Genomic DNA, 16,644 nt, shown 5'->3' with positions numbered 1-16,644 from the left:
AAAAGAGGTATGGATGTGTAGTGGAAAGAAATAATATATGGGAGGATATAGCAGAACCCAGATGAGATGAACTAGAAAAGGGTAATACAGAGAGAGGTTTAAGTGGAGAGGGTAGAAGAATAAAATATAGAAGGCAGTAAACAAGATGTTTGGAAAGCTATATGGAAACCTATTATTTTATTAGCCTTTTATATTCATATAAAATAGTTTAAGTGGAGTTAATCCTCCATGGGGAATAATGCTTCTCAGAAGTCATAGTTTGACAAATAAAAGGTCCAATGATAGTTGTAGAGTTACCTCCCCTTTAGTTTTTGGTCACAGATATCCCAGAGACCCTCTAAACAAGACCTATTTTGGGTGCTCTTGGATGGTCAACAGAACTGGATGGTAAGCCCCTCTTGCTAAAGACGCCAAGCACTTTTGACACCTGACAGGGAGAAATTATGTTTGTCCTGACGAGGAAGTTTCCCCCCTGCTAGATTGCTTTGGAGTACTAGAAGGTTTTGTGCTATGTTAGGGAGAAAAGTCTACATCTCACCCAACAGTGAACTCTCTGTAATTCATTTATATCATTAAACAGGAAAAATGAAATTGTTGAAGAATATTTATTCATTCATGATATTAAATGCTAAATAGAAGATGAAATAAAGCACGAAATTCCTTCACTTTGCCTTCTAACTGATACTAAAATATAGTCTAGTAAAGAGAGTTCCCAAATGTGTCTTTGATTGTCATGCTATGTAAATAGCATCCCAAGTCTTCTAGTTCCCTGAAATGAGGAAAGCTAGTCATACTTCTACTAATTTTTTCTCCTCAGATTTGATACTAATTTGCTTCAACAACAATAATAATAATAATCTAAAGGACTTCTTATAAGTATCCCTACAGAAAAAAGGAGTTAGACATTTAGTCCAGATCAGGACCAGAATCTCTAACCTTTGGTCTGCCCTAAATTCAACATACCTTTTTCCCATCCTAACATGCTCTTGATTCTTTAAAGTTCCCGATTGATCTCAGATACATAAACTTAATAAAATAACTATAAACACATAATGGTTTCACATTCTTTCCTTGTTTTGGACACTCTGGGACCAGGTCATATTTAGTTATTAGCATAAACTCCACAAGATAGTTTTTATCTGTTTGAAATTCTCACAGGTTTGTGACTCACTGAACAATAGAACCAAGCAAAATCTCTGGTTAACAATCTGTTAGAAAATAAACATGAAAATAAGATCAAAATTTGTATTATATGAACAAGAAAGACTTCTTTGCTTTTGGAATATTCTAAAGAAGTAAATCACAAGTCCTATGTATCGATGTTGAAAGACCATGAGACAAGACAGCACAAGAGATTTTTAAATTTTATTAAATCTTAGATTACTTCAATTCTCAGGACATTCCACCATTTTAATTCTGTATTGCTAATTATCGATTGTTAATTAGTTATTTTGACATGAATAAATATTTGTTTACATCTTTTATAAAAAAATAAGTGATTGCCAGGTCTTTAATAGAATATCTCATTCATTTGAGCTTTATTAAATGTTCTCTTATTGGAAACTGTGCTGGCTATACTTCTAGCTTGGGGCCATTGCACAGACTCAAAACGACAAGTTTCCAAAAGAGCCCCGCAATAAAATAGGCTTGTGAAAATCTGTCAACTGCCAATAAAATCTTATTTCAGAAATTCAGTTAGGGATAAAGGCAGTGGTTTTTAGAGTGGTCACCATGTAAACTAAATTTATATAGCCAACCATTAAGTCATGTTAATAACATACTAATTATGCCTAACTCTAAGATAAACTGTGAACGTGTTAATATGCACCTCAATGAAATATGACATAATTTTATAATTTTAGGAAGATCCACTTAACTACCTAACATCACTTTTTCTGTTTGGTTACCATATGGACTCTTCTAAAGGGATTTAGTCCTTAACAAAGGTAGGCATCATTATTCTGGAAAGGAATGTAAACATGGTAGAAGAAAATAAAATAAATTCAGAAATGCAGAAATCATTTCAAAAGGAGGTCCCACGCACCTTATAGAACTCTGAATGAGGGCACAGTGAATTCCAAAATTTCCAGGTAAGAACAACAGCATATATATATATATTTGTAAACCATTAAAATAATTAAACTAATAACTCAAGAAATACCTCTAATAATTCTCTAATGCTGCTCATGTGTAAACAGAATGACACGAATACTTACCGTATATTATAATTTTTAGACAGCATTATATCTATTATTCTTTTAATGTCTTAATAAAAACCCAGTGTGCCACCCAAGGATCACAACAGAAGTCATGCAACATGTGGCCCCAAATATCCTGAACATGGAAGCAGCTGAGCAACCTTGGGTAAAGCAAGACATTGACACCGGGTATTTCTTCCAGGATTTTTTCTGCAAACACAGCTCTACAAACTATACTTTCTTAAAGATTCAGGAGCAACTGTACATGGTCTCATCTTACAAACTTGGAATTCCCTCACAATATTAGACTATACATATCATAAAATTGGTGCAAATACCACAAAAATTATAGGTTATAGGAAATAAATAAAAATTATGTAAACCAGTATGAATAGTTAATATGTAACTATGAGCAGCTTTTAAATACACCTTAGATATATTGATCATTTAAATATTTATTTCAAATAGATCAAGGGTTTAATATCATTCTTGATAAAGCATATCAGTTTGAATACTTCTATTTTTTTCACATTTGGAAACTCAGATTGATGCTGAAATATTGTCTTGGTATGGAGATATTTTTGTAAGAATGGAGTCTCATGTTTTTGAAGGGAAGAGCTATAAACCTTAAGAATAAAGCAACTGGAGATTTAATGTGGCTGTGCCCTCCTCCCATAAAACACAAAGTCAAGACATACACCTAAATATATGAATACTCCATTCTTTGTTCTTAGGTGACATAAAATATGAGATAAAGAGAGGTCTAATACGCCAATAGCAAAAAAAAAATCATTGAAAATGAGAACTTTTCTAGGTAGATGATAGCAGTCTCCCATTGAGTCAATTGATGCAAAGTCTTAAAAAACACCCCACAGAGTTACTACTTAAAGAAATTCTGTTTCCTGATATATCCTCCAAAACAGATTAATTGCAAAAGATGTCCTTGAGTAACAAAATGAATTTACTTCCATATAAAGAAAATTGAGTTAGAAATTGATTAATCAGTGAAAAGTGGAAAAAAGAAAATGAATGGGCTTTAGTGTCACCCCCATTAAATCATGCTGACAGTAATTAAATAGCAGGACATCCTTTCTGATCAGTGACTTCCTTGTCAGACAAGTAAACCCACACGACACCTGTTTCTCTCCGAGAGAAATAATTTAAAACCTTCTGTATACTTTCTGAAAACAAATCTTCATGTTCACAGGGTCAATCAAAATGAAGTTACTTCTCTGGGCCTGCATCATATGTGTTGCTTTTGCGAAGAGGGTAAGTAACGAGACTCTCAGGTCTGCAGCAATGGGGGGAAATACCCACTACGTGTTGGTGAGAAGTCGTGCTGACGGTGAAATGAGTACAGTGTTTATACATGTCGTCAGAGAAACGTGCTGAGCACATAAATCGGGCTTTGTCAAAATCCCTGAAAGGAAATTTTCAAAAAGCAAAACAATAGGTTCTAAAACATGGGACATATCAACAGCTTGAAGAAGAGGTGAGATCGCATGCAGGAAGCTGGCAGAAGGAAGCTTTATAGATAATCTTAGCAGGGTTTCTCCTGCAGTGAAACCTCATTGCTGAGATAGCTATGGGGTGTGAATATGAATCAAAGGAGACCGAAAGGAGCAGAGGTAAATGGACATGAGTGGAACGTGAATCAGTGAGGCTCTAGATCATTTTTTTTTTCATTCATAAAATTCCACTGTGCTGTCCTGGCTGGTTTGGAACTCCTTACCGAGACCAAGTTGGCCTCAAAATCAGAGAATTGTCTGCCTTTGCCTTCTGGATGCTGCGACTAAGGGCGTGGGCACCCAATACCTGACCTGAAAGCATTGTAATACTAGCAAACGAGTGTGTTAAATTTTCTCTTTTGGAAATTAGGAACATCCACTCCAAGTAATTGCTTTGAATACTAAGTAAGACAATTACTGAAAGTGATTAGCAATATCTCTAAGATGGAGTAGAAATTCAGACAGTGTGACACTTCTAATTATTCTTAGCTAAATTTCAACTTATTATTATGTCCTTTAAATGTTTCTAAGTTAATTTCTAATTCATAAGATAGTATATACTGAGTTTCCTACACTAGTTTTTATTCTTCAGGGTACCTTAACTATGGTGAATTCATAAGACATAATGAAATTTCACTAGAAAATATTGTAAGATCTACAAAATGTGTCAATAGACCCACTACACACACACACACACACACACACAAGCACACACACATGCACACATAGCAGCCCCAGGGTGGTAAAAGAGAAAAGTAAAAACATGTATGGTTGAGAGTCATAAGACCTTTCATGTGGAAAAGATTTCTCTGCACACACAGTGTTGCAAACCAGATTCTGTTCAGCCAAATTAACATTTCCTGTCCAAAACATCATAATGATTATGATGGCAAAGCTACTTGATTCAGACTACAGACTCACATTAAGAAAAGATTATCAGGTTATGCAAATTCTTCAGTAACAGGAAAGTTTGAATGCAGGTGTTTTCAGTTAAATAACCACATTAAAATATTTTTCTTTGTTTTAGAGGCGCTATCCCTTCATTCATAAGGTAAAACGTTTTTGTTTCTATAAAAATACATGTTTTACATTAAGTATATATGTATTTAAAGATTCTCTATATCCTTGGCAATATAATTAACTTTGATTGCTGTTAAAATATTTTTTATTAATTTATTCATGTTAGATGACAAAAATGTATGGAATATAAGTATACTTGTGATAAACATATTTACTAGAAAGCCTACATTTCTGATGACAAGAAGCATGAAATACTCTTTTTTATGGTGTAGTACAAGTTTGCTATGTCCTGATTTAACATCATGCATCTATGATATTTGTTAATTTGTACTTAAGTAATATAACTGATGGACAATGATGACATGAGATGTTAGAACAGAAAACATGAGATAAGTAACTATATATTCAATTATATATTTTGTTTGTATATGGGTTGTTTTTTCTTTTAAAGCAGAGAGATTTGAGAAAAGGTCTCATGTAGCCCAGGGAAGCCTCAAACTCTGTGTCTCTGACCATGATGTTTAATTTTGATCCTCCTGCTGCAACCAAGTGTTGGGATTTTAGACATCTACCATCATTCCTGACTGAATTTCATCTAGATATTGGAAACTAGAAATGGTATATGATCATACTCCAAGGAGCTGCGTGATTTCTGTGCAGCAAATAGTCACAAATTATTCCATGTAGGAGACAAAAGTGCTTAATGCTATTTTATTTTCTTTGGTTTTTTTTATAATATTTGCCTCCAATGAAAGTGTTTTTATCCATCAGTGTGTTATGTGCTAATAGGAAAGTGTAGCAAAGAAAACCCCAAAAGAAATGGCCCAGGATGTCAGTGCTTTTGAATAAAAACAATTAAACTTAAAGCAAATGAGCTGAAAACTTTTAAAACATTTCAAAAGTAAAAGAGTTTTATTTGTTATTTTTGATTTTTAAGTTAACAATCATCAAATCCTGCAGTCCTTTAACCTATAACAAAAAAAACTATTGACTTTTCCCACTGTGCTTGTCCTGGGAAGTTATTTCTTGTGCTTATCTTATACCTTAGGGAATGTGGAAGAATGATCTATTGAAAGACTTTAAGACTGGCAATTCTAGAAAACCAATCTAAAATTAGAAATCAATATTAAATTTTAAATGGAAAGTTTGACTGGCTGCAGCTGTAGTATTTTAGGCATTTGAAAAAGAAATCTGGCTACATTTTGTAATAGCTAGGTCCCCAGTGCCTACAACTAGGGTACCACAAAGTAAATACTGTGTGTACATGTACATGTATATACATATACATATATGTATATATAAGTACATAAATATAAAGAAATAATACTATGCAAGAAAAAGATTAAATATTTCAAAGTCCCTGAAAAAGAAGTCCATTGACTGAGAAAATATGCTGAAAGCATCATTTCCTAGCTAAGATTTTGAAGTAAGCACAAATGAGCATATAATGTGACTCTGTTGAAAACAAGGAACTGGTTATGAAAACACATAAAAAGTTTTGATTCCGGTACGTGAAAGTTTCCAAATAGACTACGGAAGTGAAGTGGCAACAAAGAAACACTGGAAGTGGGTCGACATAATCCTTGAATATCCATGGTGTTGAGAGGGTAGGGGATTGTATTCATGTATTCCTAGGGGGCTGTGCATGGGTATGGTGGTGTGTGTGTACGCATATGTGAAGAACAGAAGTCAACATTGGTATCTTACACAGTTGCTCTCTACCTTAAATTTCAAGCCAATGTCACGTCTCTTACTCATTCAGGGATTAGGCAAAGCGGGCTGGCCAATAGCTGTGGATACCCTCCTATCTTCATGTCCCACTTGCCCACCCCACAAACTGGGATTATAGGTGCTTAATACCTCTGTGGCTGGCTTTTGTAAACAATAATTCCACATGTATAATAGTCTTTATTTTTTATTAGTCCTTTGAGAGTTTCATACAATGTGTTCTAGCCATATTTACCCCTCTGCACAACTTTATTACGTCTGGCTTTTGGAGGAATGCTGGAGATAAGAGATTGTTCCTCATGCTTGTACAACAGGTACAAGCAGACTGAGCCAGCTCCTAAGCCGTGTATATCACATGACTCTTTAAGTTTTATTTATTTATATAGCATTTTTGTTACTTTTGAACTTTTCATACAATATATTTTGATCATGTTTTCTCCTCTCCCAAGTTCGCCCATATTCTCCCCACCTCCCTACCCACCCAGCTTCATTTTCTTTCTCTTTCTCTCTCAAAAAAACCCAAAAGCTAAAAAACTAAAGCCAGGCAAACAAAACAAGATAAAAATTAAGAAGACAAAAAACACTAAGCAGTAACAAAAGAAAGAACACACATACACACACATTAAAAAAAAGTGTCTGTGCAGTACTGATAAACTACTCCATCAAGCCAATTTTCCCTTCTAGCAGAAGTTATCAATTGCAAATAGCTTCTTGGTTAGGGGTGGGACTTTGTACCCACTTCCTCTTCTCTCTGTTAGGAATGTGTCTGGTTAGAGAATTTGTGAAGTTCTTGTGCATGCTGTCACAGTCTCTGTGAGCTCATTTGTGGATCAGTCTTGTGTCTGGAAGACACTGTTTCCTTGGAGTCATTCACCACTTCTGGCTCTTACAACCTTTGCCTCCTAAGTGATCTGAAGATTCTCACTGTCTGCATGTTGTCCAGTTCTGGGTCTTGGTGTTAATTGCCATCTGCTGCAAAAAGCAAATACTCTGGTGGCAACTGAGCAATGCACTGATCTATGGGTACAGTAGTATATCATTAAAAGTAACATTCTTGCTATGTCCATTTAGCAGAATACACCCGGGCCATTGTCTCATTGATTCTGAGAGTCTTCCCTCACTACTGCTGTCAGGGGTCATATGCATTTACAGAATGTTTCCTGAAAGTCAGTCATTATGGTACATACCTATGATTTCAGAACCCAGGAGACCAACCTAGGAGGATTGCTATAACTTTGAGATCAGCATGGATTATATATCAAGTACCAAGCCCAAGGCCACATAGCATAAATACTGTCTCAAAAGAAAAATTAACAATAATAAGATGATATATAGTTATAGGAAACTAAAAATAAGTCAACCATCTATGGCTCTTAAAAAAGAAAATTCCAAAAACTTCGTTACTCACAACCCCTCCAATTGTAAGCAGGGATTTGAAGTGTTGTTTATTCTTTCAGTGACATCAAGTTTAAAACAAGCCTTTCTTTGTTTCAGAAATCACCCTCACCCAGTGAAGAGGTAAAGTATGTTCACATCTACCTATAATTAAATAGAAAAATATACTGCTTATAATATTTTTAAGATATCATTTTCCATCAAATAATGTTAAATAATTCAGTTTTATTGTGTTTTTCCTTGAAGTAATTGGGATTTATTTAGGAACTTTCTCAGTTCTTTTCCTCTCATGGTCCACCATTGTATCCATACCCATGATAATATATATATATATATATATATATATATATATATATATATATATGTGTGTGTGTGTGTGTGTGTGTGTGTGTGTGTATCCAAAATGACATCCTGCCTACCATTGTGCTTACTTATTAGGTTGAGTAGGTTTTAAAATGAAACATAATCTTATAAAGTATAGTTGAGAAGGAGGGCAGACTTTCAATAATGTGAAAACTGAATCTATGTACAAAGGGAGTTTATTATTAGGAAAACACCTTGAAATGAATCTAAATAAAACAACCAGGCATGAAATCATTAAGTTTAGTTTGTCAAAATTGTTTGAATTGTAATTTGGCTGCAGCTATAGAAGATATGTATATTCTAAGATCTTGATTTGTACACCATGGGTGGTCTGCTCATAAAAATATTTATGACATGCATAAAATATGTAAGCATGAGTAACATTTCTATTTTTGTGAACTCTTACATAATTATGTGACCTGAGCTTCCAGACTGTCTTCCAGAATGGAATAGACAAATATAGAACAAATATAGAACAGAGACAGACAAATATAGTTCCTCCAGAGGAACTTCTGGAGGTCGTATCATTAAAGAAAACATGAAAATCTGATGAAAAATTCATGATCAATTTTATTAAAATACCCATTTAAAACCAGAGATAGTACTGGGGAAATTATATATGAAAAGCTAAGTTCGGTTTCTATCTTTCCTGCCCTCTCTTCTGATAACAAGTCCTTGAAGGAGTTGAAATTGATAAAAACAGGAGAGATCCAATACACAGGTCACACACAGTGTCCTATCCCTGGAAGAGGAATATGGAAGTGAGTGCCTCCGTGGAAAACTTTAGAGACAAGGAGCATGCCAAGCTCAGCAGGCATGGAGCAAGAACATGGTGGGCAGAAGGCTGGAAGAACCAGTCCACTCATCTACGCCAGCCTTGCTTATCTCTTCTCTGTCCTCGCCCTTCTGCAGGAATACACTGCCAATACACAAAGCGCTTCTTCTTCAGTATGCAACACTCATTTGCAAAGGGATTCTCCTACAGCCTGGGTTTAATTTCTCCAACTATTTTTATTTCAGTTATTATGAATGCATATTAGTTATTAAGAAAGACTAAGTGGGTGCTCTTCTAAAAACATTACTTACATATGAACACAACCATAACTGAAATAGGAGTATAGACAGTTAACTAGAATGAACTCCTTTTCTTCTCTTTAGGATTACTTTGGACATCGCTACCCACTTAATCCATCTCTCAATATCCCATATGGCTTATGGGATGATAATCTGCCACCTTTTCTTTTGCCTCCTATTGACAATCACCAAGGAAATACCATCACCAAATTCCCCGAAAATTCTGAGCTTGAAAGAGGGCTATCTCCATTCCCCTGGATTCTAACTTCTAAAGTTCACTATGCCTTCCAAAACCCTAACTATCCCTCGGATACCTCAATGAACGGTCCCACAGTATCGGCTCCTCTCCCTCCTCCCCCACCCCCTGCTCCCAGGCCATATCCCTTTGTCATACCGCCAAAGATTTCTGTTTCACCCGTTACAGCAGAGCCTGGCGCAGCGCTGGCAGTGCCTCCCGTAGCCGAGGCTATGGTACCTGAGTTCCCTGAGGATAAAACTATTTCAGGCTTGCCTACTGCAGTCAAATTTGGACCACCCCTACCACTTCCCGAACCCAAAGCTCCCGCACCTGAGCCTGTACCAGCCCAATTTGCTGCTCCTGAACCTGCTGCAGCCCAGTTTGCTCCTGAACCTATTGGGGTAGCTGAGCCTGCTGCAGGCCACCCAGTGGCACCCGAACCCCCTACACTACCGTCTGTGGCTGCAGCCCAGCTTATACCAGCAGAACCAACTCCAGGCCAGTCTGCTGAAAACAAAGCTCCCTCAGGAGAGCCTGCGGTAGCCCAGCCTATACCGCAGGTTGAGCCTGTTGTAGGTCCTGCTGCTGAAGTCAGGCCTCCTGCCCTTGAGCCTACTGGAGGTCTACTTCCTCCGGATGAACTTATTGTGAGCCAGTCTGCTGTGGGAAAACCTTTTACATCTGAGTCTACTGAAATGAAACCGGAGGGAGCGGAGCCTGTGGAGGCCAAATCTGGTAGCCAAGAACCTCTGCCTTCTGTTTTGTACCAGGTGGGTTACCTCCTTTGTCGCTGAGTGCATGGAGCTTGTAGAAGGGAAGACACAACTTCTGTACAAGAAACACACCTGTGCCAGGATTAAGAGCTGCTGTTTTAGTAGACAGTCGATAAATATTGAAAGTGTATAAGGAATTTCCATATACACATGTAAAAAATTTCAGAATCCGAATATTTGAATGTATCTACTAGAACGCACCCCAATGCTTCTTGTTTCCTCTCACGTCTTCTCATATCACACATCTTTGATAAACTGTCTGTTAGATGAAAATGATGAGCTGGTGCCATAGAGATAGCTCAGTGGTTAAGAACACTTATTCTTGTAGAAGACCCAGGTTCAATTCCCAGCACTCACATGAAAGCTCCCATCCTTCTGTAACTCTAGTTCCACGGGACCCAGCATCCTTTTCTAACCTCCACATGACCCAGGCACATATAAAACTTTTAAATTCATTAGCTGGGCAAATTTACTTTATTTGTCATGTTATAGGAAGAATTAATATTTGCCCATGTACTATGTACAGATAACACACACACACACACACGCATGCGTGCACAAACACTCAACATTAACCAATAGTGTGTAACTTCCGGACTCTGTGCAGAGAATATGCTAAAATAATTACTGGTCTCCCTTTTCCGCTTCCTGTGAAGAATAACTATTCTTCACAACACGACGTTCAAATCATGAGAAACTTCTTCCTCATAATTATTTCGGTTTTCAGATAGGGTCTTATTAACGGAGACTAGCCTAGAACTCGCAGAGACACGCCTCCTGAGTGGTAAGTACAAAGCTGTGCACCAGCTCCTTTCCCGTAATGTGGAGCACGTTTTGTTTGAGACAAGAAAGGGAATCCACTTTATGTTACTATTCATCATGTCTGGAAGCAGATTTCTCTTGACCCTTTATAAAACATCTCAGAATTGCTCAATTATTTGGGAAAGAAAGCCCTCGTGCTACCCAATGGAGTATATTTTAATTATAAATTAAAATATCCTTTTCCTTTTAGGTAGAGAAGTGAGATTTCCAGGAGAGTACTACTCATTTGGATCTGTAAGTCATTCATACCAATGAGATATGGGTGTTGTAGGTGAACCATGCCACAGCTCCTCTCCTGAAACTATCTTTAGATATGTGCGTTTGTGTGTGTAAACATGTAAATATATATGCATATATGCAAGTATATATTACATTATAATATATATTACAACATGGAAGTGAGAAAGTGAGGTGCAATCACTGGTTGCCTGTGTCCCAGAAGTTAAGACAGGATGAATTTATGTACTGTGTGAATTTTTCAGGCTGTTTTCAGAATAGGAGGTTCTTCAAACTGATGCAAATTGATTATGACCTAACTATTCTGTATAATAGTCATTAGTTTAGGAACAAGCTTCAATAAATGACATGGAGACTAAACTCTAGAGAAGTGTTGCCCATTAAGGACCAGTGGGCAATTCTGTATGTTGTCTACCAGCTTGCATCCTTACCCCGTTTCAAGTTCTCTATCTTACCTCAATCACTGTCCTAAGAATGAAGGTCCTGGCAAAAATGCTCACTTGCGCATCTCCCCTCTTCATACTCACAATGAGCAAAATAAATAAAATGATTAAACTATTTCCAAGCGCTTGTCCCTCTGTCCTACAACAAAGCTACTACAAGGTTATGATTAAAAGGGTTTACTGTACCAATAAATGATGAGGCATTATTTTGACTGTCAAGCAGATCAAAATTCTAAAAACTGAGGTACCATCAATGTCTAAAGTTACACTGAAAATCAAATGTGATGGTAGCTAGGACTATAAGTGATACACCTTAACAATAGTCATTTCCAATGACATTAAACATTTTCAGTTTTTACTTCAACCTTGAATACTGCTAAATTATTTGGCACTCTTTATTTTACTAGAATTTAAGATGAGAGACTTATTAGTGAATAATATCCAATATTAGATGTACTTAACAATTTCACATTTTCACAGGCATGTGATTCAAGTTTATTACATGTAAGATACTCAATGAGAAACAGGCAAAGAGGAAAATGTTGCCTTTCTGGAAAGTCCATTAAAATGGAGAAAGAATTTTTCTTTAAATTATTCAATACCAAAAGACAGTATTGATCTAAATCAACAGCCACTCAAGGCCATGATTTTTGATACCCATATAGTGTATAAATAAACTGTTACTTTGCATTTTAGTTCAATTATTTATTAATTCCTATAGAAATATATAATTGTAAAAATGCCGCATCTGTAAGAAAGTAGAAGAAATCTTTACTTCTTTTAAGCATGTATTATGACATGAATTTTTAGATGACAAATCTATATAGTTTATCATAGCAAACTCATAAGAAAAATAATCTTGCTTTATCTGTAGAAATTTGAAAAATTGTTATCCAAAACTGATGTTATTTTATTTTTTACAGATGCTGATGAACAAATCAAAAAAAAATCTGAATGTTCTTTCTTTTCTTGCCAAATCATTTACTACGTGTTATTAAAGCTAGCAGTCTCTCCATATTGATTGGCTTGTGCTGGATTTCCTTAGGCCATACAAAAAAATTAAGTTGATGGAATGATTTACTTTCACATCAAATTATAAAATGTATACTTCATAGGTATAAAGAAATTTAAACAATTTAATTATATGCTAATAGTAAGTACATTTTTTAAAACAGTCTCTAGGATACAAAACAAATATATTATGTTATTGTCTTTTGTGTCTATATACTTTCCCCTAGAAATCATTTTGACCATTTCTCCATCCACTATCATTTCCTTTGCTTCAAAATGTCAGCACCTTTTCTGAATAATGCATTTAATACCTACTTACAGTGCACGTCTGAGTCTCAAGAGCCATTGCATGTTCCTTACAATCCTTAAGCCCTGATAATAGTCATACAAATAGATATTTTTCTATTTTAAAGGCAATGACTTGCCAACCATGAAATAACTACAAAGTGTTCGCAGCAAGATGAAGAAGCATACCAAGAGTGCATGGACTTGGAAAGCCACTGCAAAGGGAAGGTGGGATAAAGCAATGTGCTCTTGAACAGCAATTTGAGTCTTTTTGGCTCTTGCAACAAATTACCACAAACTTCACAGTTTGAAATGAAAACATCTATTTTCTCCTGACATGAAGGTCAGAAGTTTGAAATTAAGTTTACTAAGTTGAAATTAGTGGGTTGATGATATGCTCCCCAGTTGGCGCTGAGGAAGTTTCTTCCAGTCCCTCCTCACACTGTCCTTTTTTTTTTTTCAGCCCACCTTTGCTTCTTTGATACACAGTTACATGAACCCAGGGGAATAAAATGCAGCAGAGAAGCACAAGATTGGTGAACAGACAGCAAATCTCAGCATGTCTTACCTTACTAGTGAAAAATCTACCCAATTCAGTCTTCTCCCTCCTAAGATAGTAGTCATTTTCTTGCCATATCAGAAAAAAAAATCAAATCAAGATCTTACCCTTAACTGCATCAGAATGGAACTTTCCCTGATCTGTAACTTTGCAAAAAAAAAAAATAGTAAAGTTACCTGTACTCTAAATGGTGGTTCTGTGATAAAGCCTGAGACAGGATAACTAAAATATTCCCAATTAGAAAGTTACCACCATGGCAGCATTCCAAGGTGGAGAAAAGTGCATGATTTTCCTCTCCGCTAAGAAGTGCTAGAGCCTTGCTTTTCTCCAGTAATACAGCAAGTGGCTTTTTCATCCTTGGTCTATCAAAGTCCAGCTCCTGCTTGGAAACCTGGAACCCCAGGATGAATTTTGTAGAGTCTAGAATGATTAATACCACCTGAGGGAGGCTGGCATAAATAAAGAGTGCTCAGATGGTATTGATATTCAGTTCAAAGCCCAAAAGCTCTGGAGAGAAAGCTGCAGTTAGATGGTCAGCTCTTAATGTATTGTGGACTAGAAATATGGAGAAGGCATACATTAAAGACAGTCACTCCCCAGAAGGCAACTATTTGAGGTGATGGAAAAATGTCAGTTACTGGATAGTGGTAATCTTTTTACTCTATGTGTGTCCATGTATTTATGTACATGGAGATTATATACATGCACATATATATGTATATCAAACACCGTTATACACTTTGAAAATAGATGTTTTTGTCAGTCAGACCCTAAAAGTCCTAAAAATGAAGAAGAAAACAGAGAATATCTCAATCAACCAATGAGTATTATCAACTGTAATTAAATGTGAAGCCTATCTCTTTAAAGGAGTTAATTATCCGAGGACATAAATACTCAATGGAGCCTTTTGTGTTTGGTCTGTTTGGTCGGAGGATTTCTTTGACAACCTATTTTAATAACAAAAGTCTTCAGAATGCTGATCAGCTTCCTTTCAGGTAAGTCTGATGTGCCGATAAGCACAATAACTCTATAATAACGACATACTGCTCCCCTACTTCACTAGCAACCCCAATGAAGTCTTCATGGGGCAGGGGGCATTGGTGAGAATATAACTCCACTCACAGGATCTTTTCCCCAAGTCACTTTATTAAACTAAAATCATGTATTTGATCTTCAGCGTGTAATGTGTTAAGCCGCATTATGCTCATTGTTTGGGGTGAATAAGAAGACAGCTTCTCAGTTCTCTTAAGGTCCAAGCCTTTGATGTTCAGACTCCTCGCACCCACGTCTAAACCGGGGATCTCCTGAATGAGCTTATGATCCCATCTTATCCCAGGCAGCTAGGATAACTCACATCATCTAAAGTACATTCATGGCTGAGAAGGAGTTTATACAGTCGAAAAGATGAACCTAGCCTAATGACTCACACCACATCATACCAGAACTGGACAAACAACTTGACAAAGATGAGACAAAAATATTATCAAATTTCTAGAAAATATATTATGACTTGAAGTAAAATAAGGAATATTCTATGAAGATAGATTTTGCTCAAAAATCTTAACTTTAAAAATATTATATGTGTGGGTGTTTGCCTGCATGCTTGTCTGTACTCCATGTACATGCAATACCTGTGGAGGCCAGAAGAGGGAGACAGAACACGTGGGACTTGAGTTACAGAATTTTGCATCTCACCAAACATGCAACCAGCTCTCTTAACCATTGAGCTATCTCTCTGGCCCTGTATCTGTAATCTGTAATGCTTTTTTAACATTAAAAAGTGGTCCATGGTCAAATGGTGGGAAATTTGAAGTTTATTGCAAGAATTTTTGGAAAAATCTAAAGGCTCAGTGTCCTGAAGTTTAATTAACGATTTCTCAAACTGCTGCACAAATAAAGGCCTTAAGAGGACTTCTTTGCTCTGGGCAACCAAGAAGGACTTTTAGAGCCGAGAATGATGGTATAAAAGTACAGTTTTATTATGATTGATATAGAGACAGAGTATTATGGACTAGAAGAAGATACTGAAACTGGGAACCGCAGTCAGAAAGTCTTGCTTAGTGATACACAAATACAGTAGCTCATGGGCTTATGGACCAGAGAAAGGGTTTCTTCCTTTAACAGGCTCCAGCCAGAGAAAATACAAGGTTATGTGGGCCTGGAACAATTATTTCCTCAACTAGCCCCTGATTCAGCCAACTATTCTTTCTTGTTGTTTTGTTTTTGCATATTTTTGTTGGTTGGTTGGTTAATTTTCGAAAAAGGGTTTCTCTGTGAAACAATTCTGACTATCCTGGAATTGACTCTGTAAACCAGGATGACCTCGAACCCTCAAGTTCACAGAGATAAGCCTGCCTCTGCCTCACGAATACTGGGATTAAAGACTTGTGCCATGATCACCCAGCCAGTCTTCTATTCTTTATTCATGCATCTTCTGGGTGTGGTCTTTACGTTCACACACACACACACACACACACACACACACACTGGTAAAGTTCTGGTAATATTTCAGAGGTCAACAGCTGTCTTGTTCTTCCGGATCCTGCCAGCCCAATGGAATGGAGCCCAAAGTCGACAGAAATGCCTGAAGAAAAAAAAGGCGGCAGGGGTCAGGGAGGCTCATAGTTGGTTCAGTCCTCCGTGGTAGATTCAATCCTCCATGGTTCTTGTTGGCTTCTTGATGCCTATGGAAAGCTCAGGCAACCCCAGCCCCAAAGACTCCCGAAACAAGAGTCATATGAAATGAAAGTCTCTGTAAGACTTAAAGTTATCCACAATGCTGCACTCCTCATTTGTATGGTCCTCAGATGCAGTCAGAATGTTCGGGGCAGACAGGTCTTGAGCTTTAAGATGAGGCTGAGCGCTGCCATAGCAACGTCCCAGGCATCTAGGTCTTAGGCCGCAACCGTTGGCGCAGGAACCAAGTCTTCCCCTGCTCACACCGGGTGCGGTGACTTAGAACTACAGACTGCCTGGCCCGGGAGGAGAGA

At 36.9% G+C, this 16,644-nt stretch overlaps 1 protein-coding gene across 1 annotated transcript; it reads left to right on the top strand.

Annotated features, from left to right (window-relative positions):
• Positions 1–3,416: 3,416 nt before the first annotated feature.
• Prr27 (proline rich 27) lies at positions 3,417–16,552 on the top strand. Its single transcript, XM_041671114.1, has 6 exons — positions 3,417–3,467; positions 4,734–4,757; positions 7,949–7,972; positions 9,371–10,294; positions 14,522–14,649; positions 16,462–16,552. Exons 1-6 carry the CDS (start codon positions 3,417–3,419, stop codon positions 16,550–16,552), a joined length of 1,242 nt encoding a protein of 413 aa, XP_041527048.1.
• Positions 16,553–16,644: the final 92 nt, after the last annotated feature.

This window comes from Microtus oregoni, unplaced genomic scaffold (assembly GCF_018167655.1).
Source record: "Microtus oregoni isolate MIOR12 unplaced genomic scaffold, Mior012 000021F_ref0000039, whole genome shotgun sequence".
Classification (NCBI taxonomy): domain Eukaryota; kingdom Metazoa; phylum Chordata; class Mammalia; order Rodentia; family Cricetidae; genus Microtus; species Microtus oregoni.
The sequence above is the reverse complement of the archived record's forward strand: the minus strand, read 5'-3'. Positions and strand labels throughout refer to the sequence as shown.